General features: G+C 46.1%; 2 protein-coding genes across 11 annotated transcripts in view; one reads left to right on the forward strand and one right to left on the reverse strand.

Moving 5' to 3' along the window:
* Positions 1 to 7250, forward strand: part of SLC6A6 (solute carrier family 6 member 6) — a 118075-nt gene extending 110825 nt beyond the window's left edge. For all 10 annotated transcript variants that reach the window (XM_074878881.1, XM_074878890.1, XM_074878888.1 and 7 more), the window contains one exon: positions 173 to 7250. In XM_074878881.1, the coding sequence (XP_074734982.1) occupies positions 173 to 313 (141 nt within the window). In that variant the 3' untranslated portion in view covers positions 314 to 7250. The remainder of the gene's footprint in view (positions 1 to 172) is intronic.
* Positions 7251 to 10634: 3384 nt separating this feature from the next.
* Positions 10635 to 26006, reverse strand: part of GRIP2 (glutamate receptor interacting protein 2) — a 294065-nt gene continuing 278693 nt past the window's right edge. The window contains exons 20-24 of the mRNA XM_074878902.1: positions 23945 to 24098; positions 20861 to 20981; positions 17113 to 17349; positions 15289 to 15435; positions 10635 to 12790 (exon numbers count right to left, since the gene is read on the reverse strand). Coding sequence (XP_074735003.1) covers positions 12593 to 12790; positions 15289 to 15435; positions 17113 to 17349; positions 20861 to 20981; positions 23945 to 24098 — 857 coding nt within the window. The 3' untranslated portion in view covers positions 10635 to 12592. The remainder of the gene's footprint in view (positions 12791 to 15288; positions 15436 to 17112; positions 17350 to 20860; positions 20982 to 23944; positions 24099 to 26006) is intronic.

The raw sequence follows: 26006 nt of genomic DNA on the forward strand, positions 1-26006 counted from the left end.
TTGAACGCGGTGCTCCGCAGCCTGGGTCCCCACATCCTTGCAGAGCCACGTGGCACACGCACGTCTGATGGCCACCAGACCCATCCGTGGCTTGCCACATCCTCCATCCTGCACATGGGAGACACGGGGGGCTGCTTGGTCTTCTAACCTTTGCTTTTCTTCTTTCTTTCAGAGGATAAAAGCGGTGGCTGCCCCCAAGGAAGTGAATCGGTGGTCCAAAGAAACGGAGAGTGGCACCCCCTTCTGCCCCAATGGAACTTCGAATGGCGGATTGATCAAGCCAACTCATATCATTGTGGAAACCATGATGTGAGCTCTCTCTGTGAGAGGATAAACCTGCTTTAACTGCCGTTTACTAACCATAGATTCTCATAGGACCAGGTTTACAGAGCTTTATATTTGCACTAGGATTTATTTTTATTTCTCACAGAGAAAGTTATTTTTTGTGTGTGTTTTTTTTTTAATATTTTGTAAGGTAATCACAGCAGATGCCTCTCTGTAGAGGGAGAGCTTTCATATCAGACTAGACATATTACAGGAATTTACTATTATTGGGTTTTTTTAAATATATATATCTTTATCTCTAAATATTATACACCTTACCACTTGAATTGATTGTCTTGCCAGCAATACATTCAAGTGTCAGAAAGCAATTTTTAGGTGCTGGTGTGGTTGGGAGCAGGGTAACCTACAGAACACACAAAAGGAGCTCTGTTGAGAGATACGATTAAAAAAAGATGCTGTTTCAAGAGAATTTTCAAAGGTGTAGTATTTCCACCCTCTGGTTCAATTGTGGTAAATGACAGGCTTCAGGGTCACATTAGGGAAAGGGTACAGTTATGTTTAGCACAGTCCCTGAATAAAGATACAGCCGGGCAGCTGGAGCAGAGAGTTTGCAAGGGAGGCAGGGAAGTTGGGTGTGAAAAGCCTTGCAGCCGTTCCTGCCAAGCGCGGCGTTGGAACCCTGTCACACAGACGAGAGGAGGAGTTGAAGGCGTTTTGCAGGATTTGGCATGGTTCACTGGTTGGGTTTTTTTTCTTTTTTTAGGTTTTGGGGTGTTTTTTTTACTTAACTGAAATGCCTGCTGTTTGTGCGTGAGCGGGGAGGTGGAGTACCTGATCCTGAGTTTTCTAGCAAAGCATATTTTAGCATGGTGGCACTGGTGTAAACTTGAATTCTGCAAACTGGGAGGGGCAGCCTGTCCCTGAGGCAGCAGGGGCGAGTGCTGAGGAGCTGAGAGGGGAAAAGCTGCACCTGCCCTCTGGGTGCTTCTGGTGTTCGCTTGCTCATTTGTTTGCTTGTTAATCATTGGACTTTGGTTTCGGGCAGAAAAATAAAAGAATCCCTTCTGGACTCTGACCGTCCAAAGGTGAACACAAACCAGGTCATCCCTGACAGGAGGAACGAAACTGCTCACCTACACCTGGTGTAACTAGTATTTATAACAGACACATTGTTAATAATAATAGTAATGAAGATAATAATATCACTCAGCAAACAGGTGCTTTTCATCCATGTATCTCAAAAATGCTTTGCCAAGTTCAGTAACCAGGATTTGCTTTATTTATTTATTTGTGGGCGTGGGGGGTTCATTACTGTTGGGGGAACAGACAAAAGGACTAAGTCCCTTGTCCCATGTTACTAAATAGCAGCAGTGGACCTAGAGCCCCCAGTCTCCTTGTCCATCATTGGGTTAAACCATAATTTTATTCTTTTTTTTAGGGGGAGTGGAGGGCAGACTTATGAGGCTTATGAATCTTATCTGCTGAAGAAACAGGGCTTTTGGGATTTTAAGTTAAAGCGAAGGGAACATGTAACACTGAAATATTTTTTATTTGGTCAGAAGGAATTACATACTGTTCAAGGTTAGACTAGGGAGTGAAGAGAAACCACTACAAGGAGGGTAGGAATGGGGGTTCCGCTTCGTGTGGGCCAGGTGGATGTTTCCATGGGGAATTGCCCCCTGAAGACTGTCCAAAACATGGACAAAAGCCTTTTTAAAAAAAAAAAAAACTTGAGCAGGTTGTGCTGGGAACAGGTTCTCTGGCAAAACTCAACCTTTTCTTGTGGGCATTGTATTAGAGGGAGAGGTTTTTTTCTTCTTATGATACCACAGTTAGGCTATCCAAAGGTAATTAGAGGAAATGCTCGATAAAAGCAGAGTTTGTATCTGCTTATTCTGCTGTCAGCTTAGTCTGTCAGGGCAGAGTTTGTCATTTAAACAGGAACATATCCAGTTCTTAACATTCCTACACATAATTTTTTTTTTTTTCTTTTCTTGTCCCATGGACTAACTGGCCACAGCAGCACAAACACTTGTTGATTAGCTTGTTGTTTTCCTGTAACAGAAAAGGGGTGACTTAAAACCAAGAGATGGACCAAAATAATTAAAACAAAACAAACAAAACAAAACCAAAAAAAAGTGACTGCATCTGTATCTTTCCAAATCTTCCTAGTTTGAATTGGTACACATTTTTACATTAGGTAGCTGAGTTGCAGCAACAAAACCAGCCATGGCAGAATTGCTTTTGGGTTTTTTTTGCTGGTTGCTGTATTATGAGAGTTATAAATGAAACTTTTCCACAGCTGGAGATGGCAAACATCTAATGACACCTGCTGGGCCAGTGACAACAGCCATCTGATAGTCACTGGAGGAAACCTGTGAGCCAGTGGGTGTCATCACATGTGCCCAAAATAAAGAAACATGCATACAGCTAATTTTTTTTTTTTTTAATAGCCTGTAACTGTCAAAGGCAAGGAACTGTAATCAAAGATAACTCTCTTAGTGGGCTTCAGCTTGGACCCTCGGTTTTGAGTTACAATTAGTGTCTGCAGTAAACAGGCACGCTTGCCTGGGTGAAGAAGGAGTAGCAGGTTAGGAAGTCTAAATTAATGGTTTCTGTGAGTGCAGATGAAACACTGATGCTTGATTTTTATTTTTTTATATACACATTGTCATACAACTGCGTTTGAGATATAGCTTGTACATCACGTTTGTGCTATAGAGCTGAGACAAGCTTTAGTTAGGGAAAAAAAATGGTTTGGCTCCATTAAAGATGTCTCCAGCGAGTCAGCTGGGTATTTAAACCATCTCCCACATTGCGGAGAGTGTCTTTGTGTGAAGAACCAGAGGGCTAATACTACACCTTTCAAAGTACAACTACTAGAGAACTAGAACCCAGCCCCATTTCAATATAAACTGTGCCATTCAAATCAGTCGCTTCCATGTACCAAGTGAAAATGTCTCGCACATATGCAACAACCTCATTGAAGCGTTCTCTGTGTCAACTTCTCTGGCCCTGCTGTGCTCTTTAGCATGACTGCAAGGGAGGGCTGGGACTCAAGAAGAGCTAAGAAATTATTGTTTCTGGAAAACAGTTCCCCTCTCCCTTCTTCCCTCCCCTCCAAAAAAAATATAATTAATTCTTCTTGGTTTATCTGGGGTTTGAGTTCTGATGAGCACACTCACATTTTTACAGTTTTGGGGTTTTTCCTAACACTTTTATCAGATTTCTGAACTTTTCTTGGTGATAAATTTACATTTCAATATGATCCTCTGCCAAATTTATTAAAAAATAATTTTTAAAAAAGTCTGTGTTTTCTACCTATTTCTGACTGCAAATACAACTGATTTTTTTTCCTAATTTACTTGTTTAAACACTTGTGAGCTATTTTACCTGTTTTATGTAAATGAGGAACTCTATATTAAACTATCATGACTAGTCATAGATGAACTGGTTTGGATCCAGGGAAAAGTTAGTGCAGTTTTGACATGAGATCTTTAGAACCAGATCCCTGAGTTTGAAACCAGAATAAAACAAGACAAAACCCACACCTTTTAATATTTCACATACCTTTTGTACTCTTGGGTTCTTCTGGGCTTGGAAACAGCAGAGTTTCAGCAGTATGTCTTTCCAGCTGAACTGAAATCAAGAGATAGTAGAAATGTAAAGGGGAACATTTACCCCACAAGATTCTCTGACCCGTTTCTTATTTTTCTCCATTTTCCAAACTTTTGCAGTTCACCTGTCACTAGTTATGATCTCACTGAATGAGCATCTATTGTAAGGGACTTTACCAGTAGTCTGTATTTGGGTATTTAAGCAGTATGATTTCATAAATAGAACTGGTTTTTATTGTTGTTGTTGTTATTGTTCTCATTTTCATTCTCATCCGTAGCTTTCCTTTTCATCTGGTCCAAACAGACCCACACACTTAGAAAAGTCCTCTTTAAAGTGTGAGATAGTAGGTCCACAATGGATTTGTTCTTGTGTTGTAAATGAGAATACAAAAGCCTAGCAGCTGTATTTGCCATTGAGAACAACGCTGGTGTTACCCCGCAGCAGCAGCGCAGCTCCTGGAGTAGAGGGGAGTTAGGAATGGTCTGCTGAAACAGCTCAGCAAAACTGGTTTTCACTGCTGTTCTTCGGGAGAGGAGGAAAAGAAACAAACAAACAAAAAAGGTGCAGCCTTATTTTTGCTGAAACAAAAAAACCCCCAGCAACCATGAGCAGAGCCTTTAATGTCACCGTCAGGATAGCATCTTCTGCAGCTGTTTTCAGTCCTGTGTGATTCCTCCTTTCTCAACTGCAGCTACTCCTGGTTCCTCTTCTCTGTCTCAGCGTTAGACAAGCCAAGGAGATCTGAAGACACACGGACATTTCCATTCGATAGGCCTTTTACAAGTCTCCTCCTAGTCTGTTTTTATTTGCTATGGAGACTTAAGGTTTCGGTGAGGTTGTGCTTGTCACACTTGGGTTCAAAGCTCCCACTTGTTGCATCAATGGCAACACTCCATCCGTGGGAGAAGGATTTGAACGTTTTTGAATAACTGATTATTAGCTTCCACGTCTTGTGGTCACTGCAGGACCACTCATGGAAGCATAATGTATATAAAATGTTAAATAAGCTGTGTATTGAATGGAGTGGACAAGTTAGTTAAGCAGCTCAAGTACACTTGGAAGAAAGATGACCCTGACATCATTTCCAGGAGATTCAATGGAAGTTGCTCACTTTCAGTAAAAAAACAAAAATCTGTGTTTAAGTAGACTAGTAGATGGAATCTTCCACTCTCGTATGCACGCACACAAGTGGGAACATTGCTTCTATTCCTAGGCAGCAGATCATGTGTGTAAGTCTTGCAGAGTAGGATGAGGATTGAGAAGGTTTAGGCACCACTTGCCTGCAAAAAGCCAACCTTCCAGGGTGTCCAAAAGGCCTTTCCTAAATTTGGGGTGGTGGAAGAGGGGAAGGAGTAGTGACAAAATCCTGCATCGTGGCCCCTCCAAGGAAGCCTTAGGGTTGGATTTGGAAACTCTCCTGGCTCCTTGCAAGCGCCACGTGGCTCCTGGTATGGGAGGCTGGGTGTGGTGTCAGTTCAGGCAGCTGCCTTGGGCTTGTTTTTTCCAAAATCAGCATCCAAAGCTTTGTGGCTAGGATTGACGTGTAGTTGTGTATTTGTATATTTGCATGAGCAAAGGTCGGGAACTGTCAGACCCTAGCAGCTTGTTTTATTTCTTGTAGTCAAAGCTAAGCTTAAGACAGTATTCAGTTGATTCGGTGACGGCTGACACCTAAGATACCCATGAACTAGTGCAAAAGAGGCCCCCTGAGCTCCATACTTTGGTCACAGAAATTTTTTATTGGTATCAGTGGTCAATTTGGGTTTATGGGAAAGCTTGCTCAAGAAAGAGTTGAGCATAACCAGCACCAGCCCCAGCTGGAAAACGGCCCGTTCCAGCCCTGCAGCCTCCACTGGATCATGGCTCTTTTTTGCCAGCCCAACAATAAACCTGTACATGAACAATGCTTCTCCTTTTTGAAAAAAAAAAAATAAAAAATCTGAATTTGTTTCTATTAAAAAATAAACAGAAAAAGTAAAAAATTTTTGTGTGTTTTTTCCAATTGTCAGTGTGAATTGGTGATTTCAATTTACCTGTGTCCTAAAACAAGAGCAGAAAAAGCTTCAGACACCATTTGCCAAAAAAAAAAAGAGGCAAGCTCAAAATTTTGCAGGTTGAAAACATTAAGAAAATGTATCACACCCCCATCCCCATCAAAGGTGGAAGACTTTCGTGATGGGTTTGCAACTGGAAGAGAGCCTGACCCTGCCGGTATTGCTGAGCTATTGAATGGCAGAGCAGACATGGCTCTGTCCTAATTTGAAGTAATCAGCAAAAGTGTCAGAATTTAATTGCCACAAGCTTTACACAGCCCTGAGCTTTAGGAGTAAAGCAAGTTGAAGACATATTAAAAAGGAGAGAGTCTCTGGAGGCTTCTTCCCCGTGGTTTGGCTCTGCAGGGCACGACAGGACAGGGCCGCTCACTTTCCCATTTGCAGCACAGGGAAAACATGGCCCGACTTGAAAAATCAGAAGAAATAATGGGGAAAAGTAAGTGAAACTTGGTTATGCTAAGGAGCTGTGCTTGTGTGCTTTTGTGTGTGTGCATATGCAGGGGAAGGATTCAGTCCTGTAGCGTACTACATGTTAGCATGATACATATTGTTTCTAAATCTATCTGCTTCTGCAGTTGAGATATTAAAAAGATTTTATTTTTGTTTTCAATATATAAAATAAAAAAAAAATGAGAACAGTGGCAAAATCATGTTGAGAGGCTGAAAAAAAAATCCTTGGGGGCAAGTTGAGTTAGTTGTCATCTGCTCCTGTTCTGGAAGCCAGCGATGGTCTCTCAGCATTGCAGCATCCCAGTACTGTTCTGAAGTGCTCGTTGTTCAATAGGATGTTGTTTTTCTCCAGTGTAATGTTGTGATTGTTACCTGATAACGTTGCCAGGGACTTCACGTTGTAAGAGGTGGTCCATCTTGTTTGATGTATTTGGCTAAAAAACAGTGGTGGTTTTTTTATTATTTAAATTCCTAGCAACTGTGACTACAGTAATGTGATGAGTAGCACATACAGCAAGGAGGTGGCGTCGATGACGGCCTCCTTAAAAATGTCATCTGAACTTTTTTAAAAAAAAAAACACCTTAAAAATATTTTTAAAACATTTTAAGACATTTTTTGTGTGTTCCAAAACAGAATATTTGTATTTGAAAAAAAATCCTGGAGTGTAATTTAATCCTAAAAACCCTAGCCTTTGTGTATATGGTAAATGTTTGTATTTTGCAGTTTCTGTTTTGCTTTTTAGATAAATAAAATGTATATGGATATTTTTAAGTCATCTTTGCTTTTTTAGATGAGTTTGTAATCACCTTATAACTGAAAATAAAACTTTCCTTTATAAACCAGCTATATTCTTGGATGCTTTTTTTGGTCTTTGAGTAGCTCAATTCATTTAAACCTCTTGTTTATTGTGGGGTTGTTGGTTGGGGTTTTTGTCCTTATAAACTATTCCATTTTATATATATAAGCAAGCCCAAGCTGCTTGGCCCAGCTCACGATCCGTCTTCATGTCTGTCATAGTGTGTCAGAGTCTGTGTGGCTCAGCCCCACACAGCTGCTCGCTCACCCCCTCACCTACTGGGATGGGGCGAGAATCAGAAGGGTAGAAGTGCAAGAATTCATGAGTTGGGCTACAGACAGTTTAATAATTAAAAAAAGGAGGAAAGAAAAAAAACACACAACAAAGAGGAAAAAAAATGAGAAAAACAAGTTGTGCAAAAGAACACAATATCTCACCACTAACCAACCGGAGCTCAGCCAGTCCCTGAGCCATGGCTGCCTCCATCCTCCCCAGTTTCATCGCTGAGCTCACCCCCGGATGGGGTGGGGTACAGCTCTGGTCAGGGGGGGTCAGCAGGCCCAGCTGGGTCCCCTCCCAATTTCTTGCCCAATTTCTTGTGCACTCTCAGCCTGCTTGCTGGCCGGGCAGTCTGAGCAACAGAAAAGGCCTTGATGCTGTGCAATCACTGCCCAGCAAGAGCTAAACCATCCCTGGGTCAGCAACAGCAGTTTGGTTTGTTGGGCTTTTTTGGGTGTGGTTTCCCCCCCCCCCACCCCCCACCCCCCCCCAGCGGTGACTTTGGCTGAGCATGAAGGAGGGTCAGTGCTGGTCCCAACCCACAGCATTTCAGTCTTGCCCAGCCTCCGGCCTTACATATCACTGGTGCTTTGTTCTCCCCAGACTTACTTTTCATCAAGTGCCATTGAGCATCTGCTGAGTCTTACAAGGCCATGACAAAGTTCCCTTTTTTTTTTTTTTTCTTCCTCTATTTTCCTTCTTTTTTCTTTTCTTTCTTTGAAAATAGAGTGCTGATGTCCTCACCAGACTGTCCCTGCAGACACCAGCTATCCTTGGTCCCTTCACAGGCGTGCAGGGAGACAATTGCAGCTTTATGAGTTGCCCCAACTCAGCCCATTTCAGGGCCTTGCCTGCTGCTGTCTGCACCATCTTGGCTGCATGGCACCATTACCAGGGGAGTTCAAATACATCAGAAAAGCCCAATAAGAAAGAAGGGAAAGAAAGGGAAAGAAAGGGAGAAAGAAAAAGAAAGAAGAAAGAAAGAAAAGAAAGAAAGAAAGAAAGAAAGAAAGAAAGAAAGAAAGAAAGAAAGAAAGAAAGAAAGAAAGAAAGAAAGAAAGAAAGAAAGAAAGAAAGAAAGAAAGAAAGAAAGAAAGAAAGAAAGAAGAAAGAGAAAGAGAAAGAAAGAGAAAGAAAAAGAAAGAAAGAAAAAGAAAGAAAAAGAAAGAAAGAGGAAAGAAAGAGAAAAGAAAGAAAAAAAAGAAAGAGAAAAGAAAGAAAAAGAAAGAAAGAGAAAAAGAAAGAGAAAAGAAAGAGAAAAGAAAGAAAGAAAGAAAGAGAAAGAAAGAAAGAAAGAAAGAAAAAGAAAAGGAAAGAAAGAAAGAGAAAAGAAAGAAAGAGAAAAAGAGAAAAGAAAGAAAGAGAAAAGAAAGAAAGAAAGAAAGAAAGAGAAAGAAAGAAAGAAAGAAAGAAAGAAAGAAAAAGAAAAAGAAAAAGAAAGAGAAAAGAAAGAAAGAGAAAAAGAGAAAAGAAAGAAAGAGAAAGAAAGAAAGAAAGAAAGAAAGAAAGAAAGAAAGAAAGAAAGAAAGAAAGAAAGAAAGAAAGAAAGAAAGAAAGAAAGAAAGAAAGAAAGAAAGAAAGAAAGAAAGAAAGAGAAACCAACCCCCAATATTTATCAGGCTTGCTGATGGCCTGTTCAGTCGAACAGATGAAGGTTAAAGCAGTGAGGCCTTTCCTTAAGTCCTGATTTGAGGTAGGGAAAGAAGAAACCAACATGTAGGTGGCTTCTATTTGTGCGAAGAAAAGAATTCATGCAGCAGGCCCTGAGCGCTGCTGAGGCTCCAGCACCCCATGCCCAGGATTAGCCCCACAGCTGCCTTTATTTGGGGTTTTTTTGGCTTGGTTGGTTATTTTTCTTGGGTGTGATACAAGGACTTGGGCATTTCTCCTCCCATTGGTGCAATGTCTGGCCTGAGCAGCCTGCTATCGGCACAGATAGCAACTGTGATGTGTCTCAGGTTAAAATAAAATAAATAAATAAGCCACTAAAAGTGCCACAAGCTGCCGCCGAAGGGTTTCATCTACCTGCCATGGGCAGCCGCCACCTGCCCATGGGTGCAGCTGGCTCCCTCCACCAAGGTCCCCAGGACACACAGTGCCCACCGAGGCACCCGGCAGCACATACCAGGGGAGCAGCACCATGCTAACCTTTTACCTCGTGCACGCACCAAAACCCCGTCGGTCACGTTGCACGGGCGCTCGTTCAACCTGCCATCGCCCCAGCTTTGGCAAGTCCCCGGTGCCAAACATGCCAAGGGCCTTGTTCTGAAGTCTGTGCCCCAGGAGGGCGGCCAGAGATGGCAGATAAGGCTTGTTTACGTGGCAATGATTTCCCAGGTCTAACCAGGAGCATTCCCATACCATGCTCAGCCTCTGAAAATTCCTGCATTACCCGCTTGGTCATGAAGGGTTGCAAAACCCAGCTCACCCTTTCCTTACTGGTGAGCAGATTCCCTGTGGCTTTATCCGGGAGCGATCCCAGCCTGTGCTGCTCACGCTGGGAGCACAGGGGTGCCCTAAGCCCCTTTGTAAGAGCAAAAAGGGAAGAAATCCTCACCGTAGGGACACAAGGAACTACATTCTGGGTTTGTGTCAGTCATCTCTTTGGACGACTGGTTTTCAGAGGTGGGATGATTCGGCTACCACAGTGTGGCACCCCACTACAGCTGCAGGGTGCTGAGCACCAGAAGGGACACCTCCTGCCAGCACATCGTCCTCCAGCAGGTTCCTAACCCATCCCCAGGGATTAACCATAGATTTGCCAGTGCTGCTGCAGCCACGTCATGGCCACCCACGTGCTTTGCTGCATCAGTATTTTGTCATGAAGTGGCCCAGGTTTAACTCAACAAGATTTCCAGTGTGGCCAAGTGAACCACACACACAGGCATCTCCAGCTCTTATTGCCAAGAGCTACAGCAAAATTGCCTCCGTGTCCGCAGGGAGGGAAGTGACCCAAGTCCTGCTGCCGGATGGTGGCAAGGGACAACCCCAGCCCTACTAGCAGTGGCACCCCAGCAAACCCCCCTGCGTGCCCTCCCCCTTGTCCTTCGAGGTGTCTCCTAACTGGGGGTCCTCTGGCAAGTTAAAATAGGGCTGGAAGCAGAGTGTTGCCTCACTGTTGTCCTCCTGCAGAGACACAAAGCAAAACAAATGCATTTAATTTGCTTTTATTTAATTAAAAAAAAAAGTCAAAGTCATTGCAATCCCATTTAAATACAGAGATTTACAAATAGGTCCAAAACAGGACTAAAATATTCTTTGAAATGCTGTACTTTTAAATATTGTGCTTTCATAGATACATAAGAAAATTAGCATATAAAAATACTTTACAAGGAATACACTCTAATATATGGATAAAAATACACATTTAATGCATTTCATCTTCATATCATTCAAAATGCATAGGAAGGGATACAAGGACCAAGTTTTTCTTCCTTTTTTTTTTTTTTTAAAGCCTTTAATAAAAGTCTTCATTAAAAACCTATGAGAAGCCCCAGTGAGCTTCCACTGCTCAGAATATTGCATATAAAAACACTTCTGGCTGCTGTCAATGCTCCACAGTATCAATTATGGCACATTACCTAGTTGTGGCAGCAATGGTATGGGATATTGCATACTCGAAGAGAAAATGGCTACAACAACAAATAGCTGGATGGGGCCAGGCATGTGTCTGAAAGAAACACCCTGATACGTTGCGCTACGGCGGAGGGACGGAGTCGCAAAGCGGCTCGGGGACGGACAGTGCAGGGACGAGTCCTGGCTCAGCAAAGCGACCCAACGTGTGCTGCACCCCCACCCGACACCCTGCGCGCGCCGGCGGCGGCGGAGAAACCGGAAGGGTGAAAGGGGAAGGGGGAGGTGGGTGCTGAGGCTGCGCCGGGGAAAGCAATGCCAGGCTCACGCCACCACCACCGGGCCATGAGCATCATCATAAAGTGCTAATACGTGAAACGTGGCAAGCAGATGAGCCAACTAATGCAAACATCTCTTCCCCACGGGGCTCTCGGGAGGGAGGGGAGCGAGCATGGGGCGTCATGCTTGAGAAGCCGCGGAGAGGCCAGCGACGGGCGAAGGCGGGCGGACTGGGGGCGAGCAGCCGAACCCGCGTGGGCACACACAGACAGCGCCCAGCCCACACGGGACACAACCTCCATCTAACAAAGGGCTTCTCATGCCACTGCCTGACAGGAGACGACAAGGTTTGATTCATTCAAAACATCAGGGACAGCCCTGGGAAGATCGCTGTTCAGCTATTTACTTGCGGGCACAGGCCAGGTTTGCAAGCGAGAGATCTCCATAAAGCCCAGACAAACAAAGTGGCTGGGGATTTGGGCAGGAATTCAAGGCCTTTAGCCTTGGGTACGGCCTTCTGCTCTGTAATAACTCCTCCAGCACAGGTAACCACGTTGCTCACGGGAATCGACGGTGAGACAAGGTGCCTCATCCCACTGCATGGTGAGCCAGCCCTGGCAGGGAGCACGGACGGGGCTGGCAGGACGCAGCTGCAAATACCAATTTTTGAACAAGAATTGCATCTCGCCACTCTCAAGCACATTCTGAAATGTCTTTTAAACAGGAGTCTCCATAGCCCTGCACCAGGAGTGCAAGGGGCTGCGGAAATCGATTTCTCAGGAGTGTTTAAAGGATGGAGCTGGGCACAACAGAAAAGGAAAGGCGTCAGTCTTGCTGTATGCAATTAACCAAGCAAACAAGAAACATAATAGCACCATGTGTGTTTATAGGATGGCCTATAGGATGTTTATAGGATGGCCTATATAGCCACCTTCAGGGTGAGGATGTCGAAGGCAGGACCCCACGCACCCCGACAGCTGGGGCACAGGGGGATGCCCTGCCACAGGGGATGCTCCTTCCTCCCGTCGGCAGCTCGCCCCATCGCCGGTGCTGCCTACAGCCTCAGATGCACATCCAGCTCCAACCTTCCCAGCAATCTTTGGCGGTCTACAGGCTCACTGAAGACCCACCTCCCCACTTGCAGGTTATGATACACACAGCGTTTACAAATACCAGTGCAAAAAACAGGAAAAACACCCCAAAAAACCACAACGGTTCAGCAGAGGCCCCAGGCACCGTCTGCTCCGCTCCCGCTGCTCAGAGCGTCTGGACACTCGCCTTGACCTCGGCACCACGGGCCACCTGCGCCGGCAGCTCTCTGTTCCCCTCCGGGGGAGCGTTGGCAGCCAGTGCCAAGGGGTTTCGGCTAATCACCAGGTCCAGCTTATCTCCAGCCTCCGAAATCAGGGGAACAGCCAGACAGCAGTCAAAGTCTCTCGTTCGGATGCGGTTTACCTGCCGGGATGGATTTAGGATGTGCCATGGGGAGGAACAACAAAAAGACCAGGTTTGTTAGTAAGAAAACGCAAGGTTGGTGCTAAACCCACACCTGTGAAAACACACAATTCTTGGGGGTCCCTGATTCCAGGTTCACAGCAGAGCAGGGGCACCCCTTCAGGCTGAGCACATCCTTGCTTAGCTGAGAAATGATGCAATAACTGGTAGAAGAAGGGGGAAAAAAAGTCTGGATCAGGCATAAACCCTGACCCCCGGTGTCTGGGGCAGTATGATAAATATTAAACACTGCAGGGCTCAAAACCAGTTCTCCAGTTCAAGTCTATAGGAGAAAGGTTGCCATTTTCCATGATTTTTTGGCCATCACGGCTTTTATTGGCCTTAAATTTGTGATGTGGGGTATTCAGTGCCTAGGAAACAGATACAGCTCAGACCCTAAGGCTTCTGTCAACCATTTTCCGGCTCAGCCAGTAGTAAATTGAGACTATACTGAACAGTTTCTGCTTCTCCTCTCCCCATTTCCGTCCTTCATTTCAGAAGAGTCTGTATGCATTTCACGTGGGCTCACAAGGTGGCTGCAAATTCTCTCTGCAGGATTCAGCAGTGAAAGCACTTTCACTGCTGTCTTTTGCAGATCTTCAAGCACATTTCTCAGCTGGGTCACCTGCAAGAACCACCCCAGCTCTCCCGCCTACAGCTACCAGAGCACTTAGGCTTGGTGCCACGACAGCTCTGGGATGGAGGGGCTGGCAAGCGGCACAGGGAGGGGAAGCAGAGAAGGGAGGAAGGAATTCCCCACCCACCTTTGGAGCCAGCAGAACCCTTTAGGGCCAGGCATTGCTTCCTTCTCTGGGTAAGGGCTGGATGAGGCCATGCAACCCTTTCACCCAAAACCCTTTCCCAGCATTAACGCATGCCCACGGAGCTGGGCTCTGGGACGGTAGCAGCGTCCCCCTGCCCTAGCTGGTGTCCACACCATTGACCCCAATACTGCTCCTTACAGCACAGTAACTAAGGGCAATTTCTAAACCACACATGGACAAGGAGAGACAAGCCATGAGCTTGCTCTGCCTTTGCTCTACGCCAGTCAGGCAGTTCCAGTGCAGAAGTGCCATCAGTGCAATGCCGTGCTCCGGCTAATCCATCCAGCCGAGAGGCAGAGGGTCTGTGACAGCAGGGACGAGGCGTTTCGCTGGCCTTCAGGCACATCATCACGCCCACAATCAGCAGCACTGTGAAGCGTCCTCAGCGATGCATCTCTCCCCTTCTTGATGGGAGTTGCCCGGACCAGGTCTGCAATCCCTCATTCACAGCTCGGCACGTCAACACGACGGCAATCGCCTCGTCTCCTCGTAGGTGTAAGCCGTGCGGCGCAGCATGTGGAAGAGGGGTGTCGAAAGTCTCCACGCCGCTCTGTTTAGGATTTTTGGGCACGCCTCCCAGAGCACTTGGCACTCGCAAAAAGCGACACGTCCAACATTCAACAGAAAGGCAGCCCAGAGCCTAATTAGCTCTTGTTCATTCTTGCACCATCTTTTATTTGAAGCCGAGAAGGAATAATTGTATAGCAGCCAATTGGCTAGAGACCATAACAAGCTTAAACAAGGTTCCCCACAGAGCTGCCAGTTCTCCAGTTACCTGATGTACATAATATATTGGCTCTAATCCTACTGCTAACAACCCCCGCCTAGAAATTAGTAAAACTAAACATCCTTCTGAGTGTTTCCAAATATGGTCACAATATCTGCATTTCCAAATGGTGGCAATTTTTCCATTGGGGTTGCACTTTCTCACTTGCTGTTTGAGTTGCCCCAAAGCTAAAATAGTTGTTTTTCATCCATATAAAGCTCCTCTCCAATCTCCAAAACTCACCACGCTCTTACTGTCCCTCTGGTAGTCTGATATGCCCAGGTCACATTTATTATACACTGTGCTTTTGACCAGAGTTTTTATCCTGTTTCTGCATCAGCTGTTTCAGAACAAGTATCTTTCAAAGAAAAATATCCATGAAAAACACTTTGCTTGAAGGATGTGTTTCCTAGAAAACTCTTTTAGTTGTCAAAGGCATGCACAGAACTTCATGAACACCACTTAACTTCACATGGGGCTTCGCAGGAACACATGTATTGGTCAACACAGTCCAGTTCATCCAAAAATCACCCTCTTACATGATAGGAAAAGGACTGAGGGCGAGGAGAGGAAGCAACACAGCTTTTTTGTTGTTTTGAGCTGCCCAAGCTCAAAAAGGCCGGTGCCGGGACAGGCTGTGTCCTGGACTGGGTGTAACCTAGGGGTACCATCTGGGGGTACTACCTGGTGGTTTCTCATTATAAAACACAGGTCTCATTGAGTGCTCGGTGGCTAAGAGCTCACCTAGTTGGCTAACTATTACCTTTCATTAAAGTTAGTGCTGCCATGGATGGGTCTCACTTCTCTCTTCCTCTCAGCCACTCATTCACTCCGTCCCAGCCTCCAGAACTGCATTTTGCATTTATTACCTGAAGCACTCTGTCATATGGCTTGAGGCCACACTGATCTGCTGGCCCATCCGGACGGACCATATTTACATAGACACCTTTTTCTAACAGGCCATCCGACACACTGAATCCAAAGTCTTCGCTCTCCGGGTCTTTGTGGAGCGTCATCTGGAGGGGCAGAAACAGAAAACACATGTTTCAATGCAGCAGAGGAAGGAGGAGACAGGGTTAGGCAGGATAGGAATAACACAGGTAATTCTGCTCTGAGTCTCCCGGTCAGATTTTTCTTAGCCTGGCAGCTAATATGGATTGAGCCGTCTTAGGTAGATTGCATGGAGAAGTGCTTTGGTGACTGGTGTATAACCATCCCCATGACAGTCCCTCTCCCTTGGATGTGGAAGGAAACACAAACAGTGTAATATAGACAGCTGCTGTGTTTCACCCAAAGAGCAACTAAGCAAGTGTTATTAACGGAGCATTGCCTTCCCCAGCCCAGCTTACGCTGTGCCTCCTCTCTATGCCAGACCAGCACATGAAAAATCAACCTGTTCACAGGGAATTTTCAATGTAGCATGTCAAATGTGAAGACAGCTCATTTTTAATACATCACTCAGCAGGAACACCTAAACTTCTCCATATTATTCACAAGTTCTTTTCAGAAAATTCGTATCAATAAGTGCTGAATGGAGGACAAGAAAGGAGTAACCCCACCACCCTTCCCTTGCACACGTCATGCTTCGGCCTCGCCTAAAGGAGGTGTGCACTGCTGGAAGTGTATCTTGCCATGGAGTAACACTGGGAGCCAGGGACAACTGATTCGCCACTACCACCAAAATCTCCCTTTGCCTCCCATGAACTGGGAACACATCTCCACCGTGAGGCTCCAACCCCATCGCTGTGCTCTTGACTGGGTGAGCCTCATGGATGTGCCCAGTATGACGCACCGGAACAGCCCACCTGGCCTCAACCTCAGCTCCAAACACAGCCAACACCAGATGCTCCAGCGGAATGAAGAGTCACCCTATAACATGTCTAATTACACAGCTCTCCTCCTTCAGGTACGAAGGAGTTTTATTTAAAGGCACATTTGCCATGCCCTGAAGGACAAGAGCAGATCAAACACGAAAAAGTTGTTTTTTCCAGCTACCATAACTGCAGGTTTCGTTCTAAAGTCACACTAGGAAAGAAAAAGGCAATCAAAATTTTTGAAACCTCTCCAGCTCCCTTCCCTGCTTGCATTCTGCATCAGCAGCTTCTACAGTTAATTACTTTTCCTAATTACTGTTGCCTTGCACCATGCTTAAACTGGCTACGTTCAGCTGGGTACTGAATTCAAACAAGTATCCCATCGCTGAGGTCCTACCAGTTGCACTTCAGGAAAGGCTGGGGGTGGAGGGGAAGGGGAGGGAAAATAAGTTATTTTGAGTTATTTTTTATACAAAAAGTGACCAACTGAATGGAGCGTGCCACTGGAAAAGGATTGATGGGTCTCCATGGGGCCATACTTCAAGCTCTTTTGCTTGTATCTGTAGCACCAGTTAATGTACTCCAAAACACAAGGACCTGGAAATCTCATATAATAAAGGGAAACAGCAAAGCACAGGTTTGAACCCTGCTGAAGCATGGCAGCTAAATCCTGTTACTCTTCTGAAGAGGCCTCTTCATCTGAATCTGCCCCTCTGGAAACCTTTGCTGCAGACCTTGGTGGGGGCCAGCTTTAACAAGTAAGGTTTTCTGGGGGTGCCTCTGAACAAGGAGATTTTTTACAAGGTTGCGAAGTTTCTACAGCTTTAACCATCGAGGCACCGCAGTGCCACAGCCAGACCAACCCTTGGCAACACAGACCTTGTGAAACTCGAGGGGGGTGGGGGACATGATTTCCTGCATTTCCTTCTCGATCTTCTTCATGTCCAGGTTCCTCTCGTTCTTCTTGGCAGGGGAGCTGCTGCTCTCAGTTTGTCCGTCATCACAGCTGGAGTTTGCTTTCCTCAACGGGCTCAGTCCCGACGGGTTGACAGAGTCCAGGAGCAACTTGCTGCCCTCCAGGCCCAGGTTGTGCACGCTCCCTGTCATGATGGATGCCTGTAGGGTGAGGGCACACGGTCACTCTGCTGAGACACCAGCAGGAAGAGATGGACCACGCAGCAACAGAAGTGGCACAGACAGCAACTGCTCTCATTAATCAGAAAATAACTACCAAGAAGTTCTTCCAGTTAGCTATAAAAGCTATTTCCAGACCTGAGGAGCCTGCTGCCAGGTCTGTCGCTGACCTGCTGTATGCTCTCCACCCCCACCCCAACATGGAGCTTTATCTCAGAAGGAAGCACTTGCGAATTATTTTTTAAAGTTGCTTTTTGATAACCCCATCTACACGAACAGGGCCAGGCAGGCCTCAGCTTGTGCAGGAACCTTCTTGGTAGTCAAGAAGGATGAACACCCCGATCTCAGGGGGCTCGCAGAGGAAACAGTGTCTGCCTGGCTCTGCAGGCTGCAGCTCACCATCAGCATTGCACGGTGCTGGCAAGGGCCCAGGGAAGTCAATACCTTGGACTCCACTGAGGCCAATTCAGCAGAGAAATTAGGATTTTATCTGTCAGTAAATGGGAGCTGTCACTGAGCAAAACTGAGTTAAAAATATGAAATTAAGTAATATTTAAGCCTGGTCATCCTTGATAGCATCCATTAAAAGATGCCCATAAGTAGATTCTACTCCATTTGGCAATGCTTTTCACTAATGAGATTACATTGATCAAAGCTAACGAAGGAGTCAAGAATCCAGTCTGTGGATCCTCAAGTGGCTCCAGGTCACAGAGTCCATTTAAACAGCATAATGAAAACTGTCATTTCAAAGTTCAGGCTCCAAGGGTCTGCAGTCCCATTAAATGTCAAAAGGTAGAAGACAGAAAAGGAAAGGTAGGGAGCAGATAGCAAAATTCTGCAATGCTAAACATGGCAAGTCAAAGAGCAATTGCTCCTGTACTTGGGAAATATCATCTGACTAAATCTCTAATCAAGGCCCTCCCGCTCTTTTCTCCAAGCTGGAAGAAAGGCAAATAAAGCAAATTCTGGTGGCAGTATGAAAATGCCAGCACTACCCACATTATCCCAAAATACAGAAAACCTTTTAGCTTTGCACTTTTCGGGTCTTCACACAAAAATGACTTATCAGCTCGAGTTTGGACAAAACTCAAATACCTGCCACATGCTGGAAGGACGCTGACTTACCACATACTTGAAATGCAGATTAGCAAACAGAGGTACAGCCAAACAGGGTACGTTTGTTCACTGACCTCAGGCAGCCCCAACACCCTCCAGGATGCCGTGCCATGCCGTACCAACACCAGCATTGCAGAGCCAGTGAGGAGAACAGAAAGGTCTGTGCACGTTGTGCTACTGTCCTCCCTCCTGCACTGCAAATACCGTAACCAGCCAGTACCCAACAGCATTCAACTCCTTCCTGTCTTCAAGGTAAATACTCTTTGTGGCATCATAAGCAATTTCCTAGGTGCTCTGGGTTAAGTGCAGGCAGCAGAAAGGGCAAATTCTGGACTTCTCTAGCCTGTTGCTGCCCTACATTATTTTTCCCCATGTCTTGGCTGCCCTCAAAGCAAAGCGGGAACACACACTCCACTAGACATACTGGAAAAATCCTGTTTCTACCCGTACCCCATAGTCTGGGAGTGGATTGCTACTGTGTATGAACCTGTTTCCAGGCTGTCTTGGATCATCTTGCATGACTCTTATTCTTTTCCAAATGCAGAGCACGAGGGGTCGAATTTAAAAATAAAAAAATAGAAACCTCTGACCGTCATAAAATCACAGGAGCTGGGGCTTAGAAACCTGCAGTACAGCAAAAGCCCCAGTGAGCACTGCACATCCCACACCGCACCTCAGGAAGGATGGGTACACGGCGAGGGAGGAACAGATCAGTGGTACTTTGGATTCGATAAAAGGGGAGCTGAAACCCATCAAACTTCTGCTAAAACCACAGCACTTTCCTTTTGTCCCCAGAACTTTCAAAAATATTCTAGAAATGTGCTAAATACACCAAAACCCTAGAGGTGCTCAGCTTTTTGTAAGATGTCTTTACATTTTTAAAAGCATTGCTATAACTGTCAAAGCTCCAAAGCCTTAAACCAGCATGAATCAAAAGCCCACGCGTCTCTGCACCATGGATCCCTGGAAAAGGAAAAGGATTGGGCAGAAAGATATTTTCTCTATCCTGGCATTTCACAGTAGTCCAACAAATCCCTTCTTTTACATTTAGATGCCAGCCATTATACAGAAGAGAAATATCTCTGCACCATTTCAGAGGGGTACTTTTTCTTAAGCAGTTAACAGCAGTTCAGAAAGGTTGACAGTGGTTGCCTAAACTCTTTAAAATACATTCAGGTCCAGGAAATAAGTGACCAAGGGAAGAAGTTATAGTTTGTGGGGGATGGGGGTTTGGGGTTTTCTGTGGGGGTTGTTTTTTTTAAGTCAGCATTTTTTAAAGCAGTTAAAATAATAAATACACCGTTCCATGCTTCAGCACAATAAATTTAATTGAGATTTCCACCCCCACTTACAGTTGCTAAGTATCAAGGAGGAAAAAACAATTAGTAAGTCCCTTGTCACCATATAGACCAAAACAGGACTTTTCTTTTCCACTTCCAATTATTCAGAAATTGTGGTTTTCTCTCTGACGCCTAAGCTATATGCAATTGTGCATAAAAACAGTCCCACTGGGGGTGATGGAGGGCACGACGCAGCAAGCTCTCCCCAGTCCTCAACACCCAGAAGGCAGGGGGAGATATGCACTCACAGGGTCCCACTCCTTCTTTTGGGCTGTGGTAGCTGAACTAGAGAGGAGAGTAGCACCGCCCCCATCCTGCCGGGCAGGTTTAACTCCCCCTGCTTGACAGTCTCGAGGGAGGCCTTTATTTGCATCCCACGGCTTAGAAATTCAGGCTCCCCATCCTATAACCGGACACAATAACATGACCTCCAAAGTATTTTGGATAAAGAAAAGAGAAAGTGGTTTGTGAAGAGAGGAAACACCTTTATTTCTGCAGGAAGCAATTACTTTCTCAGATTTTTCCATGGGGAAGGCTGGCTGAAAAGCTTCCAATTACCTATTTCACTGAAACAGTTTCCGGCAGAGTGACAGCTGAATGCAAGAAATATGGTGGGCCTGTCTATATTTGAAGTAAGCCAAGGCTTCTGTCCCAGTGGGGTTTTGGGGGTCTCCTTTTGCTTGGCCTTTAAGTGCTTTGGACAGACAATAACTTTCCAAGCAGGGGATTTACCGTTTGATAGAGAAGGTTTGCCAACAGTCATGTGAAGATTGTTGGCCAGCAACAGTTTGCAAAAAGAGCGTGGAGTTCCTGGTGGGTAAGTCATTGGCTCATGGAAAAAGTGCACGCAAGCAACTGTCTAATGAGACATAGTTATCCATTAGCACAAACACTGACACGGATTAAATTCAAACCTTTCTTCACACCACTGACAGCACAGGGATGCTACAGGCAATTAACAGATCCGGGGAAACAGTCTAACATTTACAGAAAGAGCAAAACAGTCAGATCAGTAGCAAATTCAGAAAGTGATTTACCTCAATCTCCCTCAAAAGTTCAGACTGGCCACATGTTTCCAAATCCTCCAAAGCTTCTCCAAAAACACGCCAAAAACTATCCTCGTGAGTGGTCTCAAGGCCATTTTGGCGGTTGGGGTATCTGTTGTAACGTAGGAACCAAACATTGTCAGCACTCTTCTGCAGCGGGATGAAAGCCGCAAGGCTACAGCAAGTGTCTCACCAGTAAAAGCAGAGACTTGAAGAGTCTTCATATACAAAAGCAAACAATATGAACTTTTCAGACAAGAGTCCGAATACGAGACCTCCATGCATTTACTAACGGGGCAAGTGTCCTTCAAAGGAAGAATTAAGTTGGTGTAGTAATGTCAGAGTTCAAAGGGTAAATTAAAAAGTGCCTGTAGGAAGATTGTAGGTTTAGGAAGACGTTTTGGTGAAATAGAGAAGTGAAAGAAAAAAGGATGCATTATGGGTAAACCAGGAGCCTCAGAGACTGTTAGTACAAAGGCTGATGGGATAGAGCTCAGATCTGAGACACAGAACACCTGAGAAGAGAGAGAAAAACACAGAGGGTAACAGACATGGTGAGAAAATGATAAATACATTAGGTCTCTATGAGAATAAATAATGCAAAGATGTATATAAAAATGATTGCCCTGGGCTGGAGAAGCAAACGCACGCTACAGCCAACAATATCGACAGTGTCATGTATAACCCATACAAACCGAGTTTCATTTGCCTTGGGATGGCCAGGGAACTGAGCTGTTACTTTCAGGAGGTCTCTTTTTTGCTATATAACAGTCATGACACAGCCATGTAAAGATTGCCACCAGTTCTGTCTACAGCAGAGAGTACGGGTAGAGAGAACCTCTCTCAAGCTGGTACAAACACACACTAACGTTAACATCGTGTGCGTCTTGCTGGGGGTCCTGCAATTTCCCACCTTGGTAATTTCAGCAACTCTTATCTCTGACCACAAGCCAGGGTTAATTCACAAAGTTCTAAAGCAAATAGCAATTAAACATGCTGAAGTTCTCTGAACAAGCCAGAGAAGTAGGTGACACTGGACACTGCTTACTGTACACCCGACTCTGGGCCAAACTCAGACCATCGGCGCTCAGTTTAACAGGAGCCTCTTGAAGGAAACTCTCTGCGGTGTTAAATCAAGGTCATGATAAACCCACTAATGTGTCATGGGGAGAGACCCCAAGGGGACAGGGACATTAGGGCAGCCCTAATGCATCTTCTACACATCTTATCAGGAGCTGCATGGACGAGGCTCCACCTCTGCAACATCTGGCAGCATCTCGCATGGCTTAATGGTCATCAGCGCCACAGACGGGAAGGGATGCTCATCCACCAGAGCCACTTAGCAAAGTCAAAATATTTTACTTCAGTACAAGTCAAAGAGAGGTCAGCATCCATTAAATACATAATGACCCCTTGGGCTATTAATAGAGCTTTTTCCAGATCTCTATTAACTGCAAAGTCTTTAGCACACGCTTTGCTTTTCATCCACCGGTTTAAATGGGAGTATGTAGTAGGCATAAAGTCACACACACACACGCTTCTGCTCCTTGTGGAATCATGGCCTGCCTGGAGAGAGCAGTATCTGACATGGCTTATTGTGTTTTAAATTCACCCCTTACCTGTCATCAGCTTTTAAAGGACAGTAGTCTTTACACCAGGCAGAAAGGTCAAAAAAACACCCAGCAAGACTTTATAAAAACAAATCAAAATTTCCCCCCACAAGGAATTTTTGATTCTTTCCCCTTACTCATTTCCTTCCTCTGCTCCCAGGTTCCCGAAGAGGCAAACGTCCCTTTCAGTTACCAGTTTCTTGCCTCTCAGATCAGCAATAGAACAAACACATCCAGGACGTGGATGAATCAGTACGGGCTCTCACACCACAGGGTCAGCAGGTTTTTCCAGGCTAAAGGCAGCCGGGGTTAGAGACATTTTGTTTTTCTCCCTAATAAAAAGGGCTCAGCAGCATGAACCGTTTCACTTGCACTTTGACATCAGGGCCCAGAGCCCTCATTAGGGACACTCAGGGCTTCGAGCACTCAGATTTGCTGACTTCAGCTGTCGGCGGCCTCGCTGGGAGGGCCATGAGGGATCAACGACCTCTGTGAGCTGGCTCTTGCTGAGAGGCGAAACAAGAACAAAGTCTCCGCCGCTGCCAGCCTTCCTGCCAGTTTGATCATCTTTAAATAGGTGGAAATGGCCATGAGATGTTCTAAGGTTTTTGTTTGGACAAACAAAAGTTAAGGAAAAAAATAAGAAAAAAAAAGAACCAACAGTAACAACATGAGACACACAACTATGGGGACTCTGGAGAATGTTGAGAGGAGGGTTAGTTACGAAGCAGTGAGGCTTTTCCACCGTGTGTGGCTCAGTGAGGGGCAGCCTCTGGTCAGGGCAAATCCAGCAGGATTTTCACCCAAAGCAAGGGGTAGCTGCAGCCTCCTCCAGGGGCTCAGGAGGTGTTGCAGGAGTTTTCCCATGCTGGCTAGGCGGGGGATTAACTCAGCCACGTTCACTCAACATGGCTTTGTTTGTGGTGTTGAAAGGGCCAAATTGTGACGGAGAGAGACATGCAGCCACAGCTTTGGGAGATTTTAATCTGGACATGCAGCCTCATACTGGTCCTCCAAGAGCTCTGGTTGGCCTTTTTTGCTTTGTGGCTTTGAGCTGTTGTGAAGCTGCATCATCACTCAAAAAAGTCTGGCCAACACATGTGGGGATTGCCCTGACCATATCTATTTATTACACCTAAACTATGAAGATACTGCAGCCTTTACATGGCAGGAATAGGAGACATGGTAAGAACCTGTGGCCCGTGCAGCTGAGACCGCCCTAACTCCAGACACAAATGTCACCTGGCCATGGCAGAGGTGCCACAGAGCTACACCCAGGGTAACCTGGCAATGTGGAGGTGGTTCGACAGAGCAGATTGCCACCCCAGCACCCCTCCCCATGGCCGCCCGACGCCGAGATGGGGACATTGTTGGCCACTCCATCCCATTCCCATGCTCCCTCGTCCCTACAAGTGACACCCACATTTCCAGTCATGCCTCCCTGCCTCCTCCCACCCCTCCGCACCTGCTGGGCTTGTCCCAGTCATCTTCACTGAAGCTTCCATCCATGTAGGGGTAGTTTTTCCTGGGGTCGCCCGGAGGGGTGCTGCTCTTTTGCCTGCTGTGTCTCCATTCGTGTGGATGGAGGGCTATGCCCGCAGCCTGAGGTATGTACGTACCTAGGGAAGGCAAGAGGGGGTGGAGAGAGATGGGGTAATACCTGGTCAGAAAACCCAAATGGAGTAAGTCACGCTGAGCCAGGAGAGCCTCATCCCCCAAGTCCCAAACCTGAGGCCAGGTGGATTGCATACTGCTTCCATCTCAGTCATCCAAAAGAGGTTGTTCTTCCCATTTCTTCTTGCTTGAACCAAAGCAGTTTCTCAGGATCTTGCCAGAAGGTGCCCCATTTTTTCTTTGCTCCCCCACTTCTGAGTAGTTTTGTGGTATGGGTCTGAGATGCACAGACCTGGGACTACATCTACCACAGATGCAGATCCTCCCCCCAGTCAGCTCCAACTTTGGTTAACGGCTCCTGTTTCCACACTGAACCCAATAGAAATTGTGCTGTTGAAGCAGCCATCTTTAAATACAGTGAGTCCTTCAAAGGGTAAAAAGAAGATGCTGCTAAGCTTATCTCAGCATGCCCAACCCCATTCATTTTGAAGGATTTGGAGGCCTAATTTCTATTAGGAAAAAAAGTCTTCATTTAGATCCTCAATTGTCTTCGGGACTTAATGGACAGCACAAAAGAAGTAATAGGATAGGAAGGACAGTAGCAAAGAAACTGCATCCAGAGCAGGCAGAAGCAACAGTCTCCCTTCAACAACCATAAAGGTGCTGAAGGTACCTGGTGATGGTCACCAGCTCCAGTGTGCTCAGCAGTGGGAAATGAAGAAGAGCCAGTCCTGATCCTGAGAGCGGCCAGCCAGCTCCCCCAGCCAGCAGAGCCCTCCCATGCCTTCGGGATCAGCTGGTGCAGGTACAGAAAACTGCTTCAGGGACGTGTGTTAAAGGCAAGAAACAGGAGGAAAAACTCTGCTGGCTTGAGCGAAGGGGAGGCTCATCTGTATCACATTTGATAGGAGATCAATACGGACTGTTAGGATGAAATCAGACAAGTTTCGCTACGTCTGCCCCCATGGACTTTTCCGTACTGCAGTGTCTCACTCCAGAGATGCAAATCCATCACCACCAAGTCACAAGATCCCCAGGTCTCACAAGCAGCTGCCTGGACAGAAACCTTCCAAAACAGAGCATTCCTCAGCAGTGTCAGTGCCATCTGCAGTGGAAATAAACCTCCCAAGTCCCCTGCCCACCTTCTGCTGCCCTTTCAATGCTTCAGAGAAATCCTCACAGACTTTCCAAGAAACATCGTATGCTTCCATCACACGTTGTGCCAAGCGAACAGGAAGAGGTAACGGAGAAACACATAATTAAGGGAGACTTGACCTCCCAAACAGCCAAGAGCACTGGAAATACCCAAAGACAACGCCAGCACTTTCTTTGAAAATGCCAAGGCCTGTTATTTGACTTAGCTGAGCGTTTCCTCTGTGTGTTTTTAAAGGTTAGACTGCTCTGGAGAGAGCCCCAGAAAAGTGTTTGCCAACATCTTACAGCAGTCAGGAGCGTTCGCTGCCTGCCAGAGCAGAACAAGGTCCCTGCAGCGGGTGGACAGCAGGTTGGGCAGGGTGCAGGGGGCCAGGGACGGCAGGGGTATGTGTGCAGAGCTGTCATTTGGGCGCCACCGGTTTCACCTCCTCCTTCCAGGGACATGGGCTGGATCCCTGGAATTCAGAGCCACCTGGTGGCATGTTTCCACCAGGCCCAGCACAGCTTCCTCGCCCAAACCCTTCCTTGAGTGGCTTCCAAAAGTTGTGGATGAACTTAAAACCTACAAGGCTGTGGAGCCCAAGCTATAGTTCTCCATTTGGGGTGTAAACCCCAATCTTCAGGCTCTGTGCATCCCAGGTCTCCCCACATCCTGCCTTCCCTGCCCATCCCATGGGCAACCTTGCGTGTCCTTCTCCCTACCCTCCTGCATCCCTCTTGCCAGCCAGCACCAGCACACCACCATGCAGCCAAATGCA

Source organism: Strix uralensis, chromosome 10 (genome assembly GCF_047716275.1).
Source record: "Strix uralensis isolate ZFMK-TIS-50842 chromosome 10, bStrUra1, whole genome shotgun sequence".
Classification (NCBI taxonomy): domain Eukaryota; kingdom Metazoa; phylum Chordata; class Aves; order Strigiformes; family Strigidae; genus Strix; species Strix uralensis.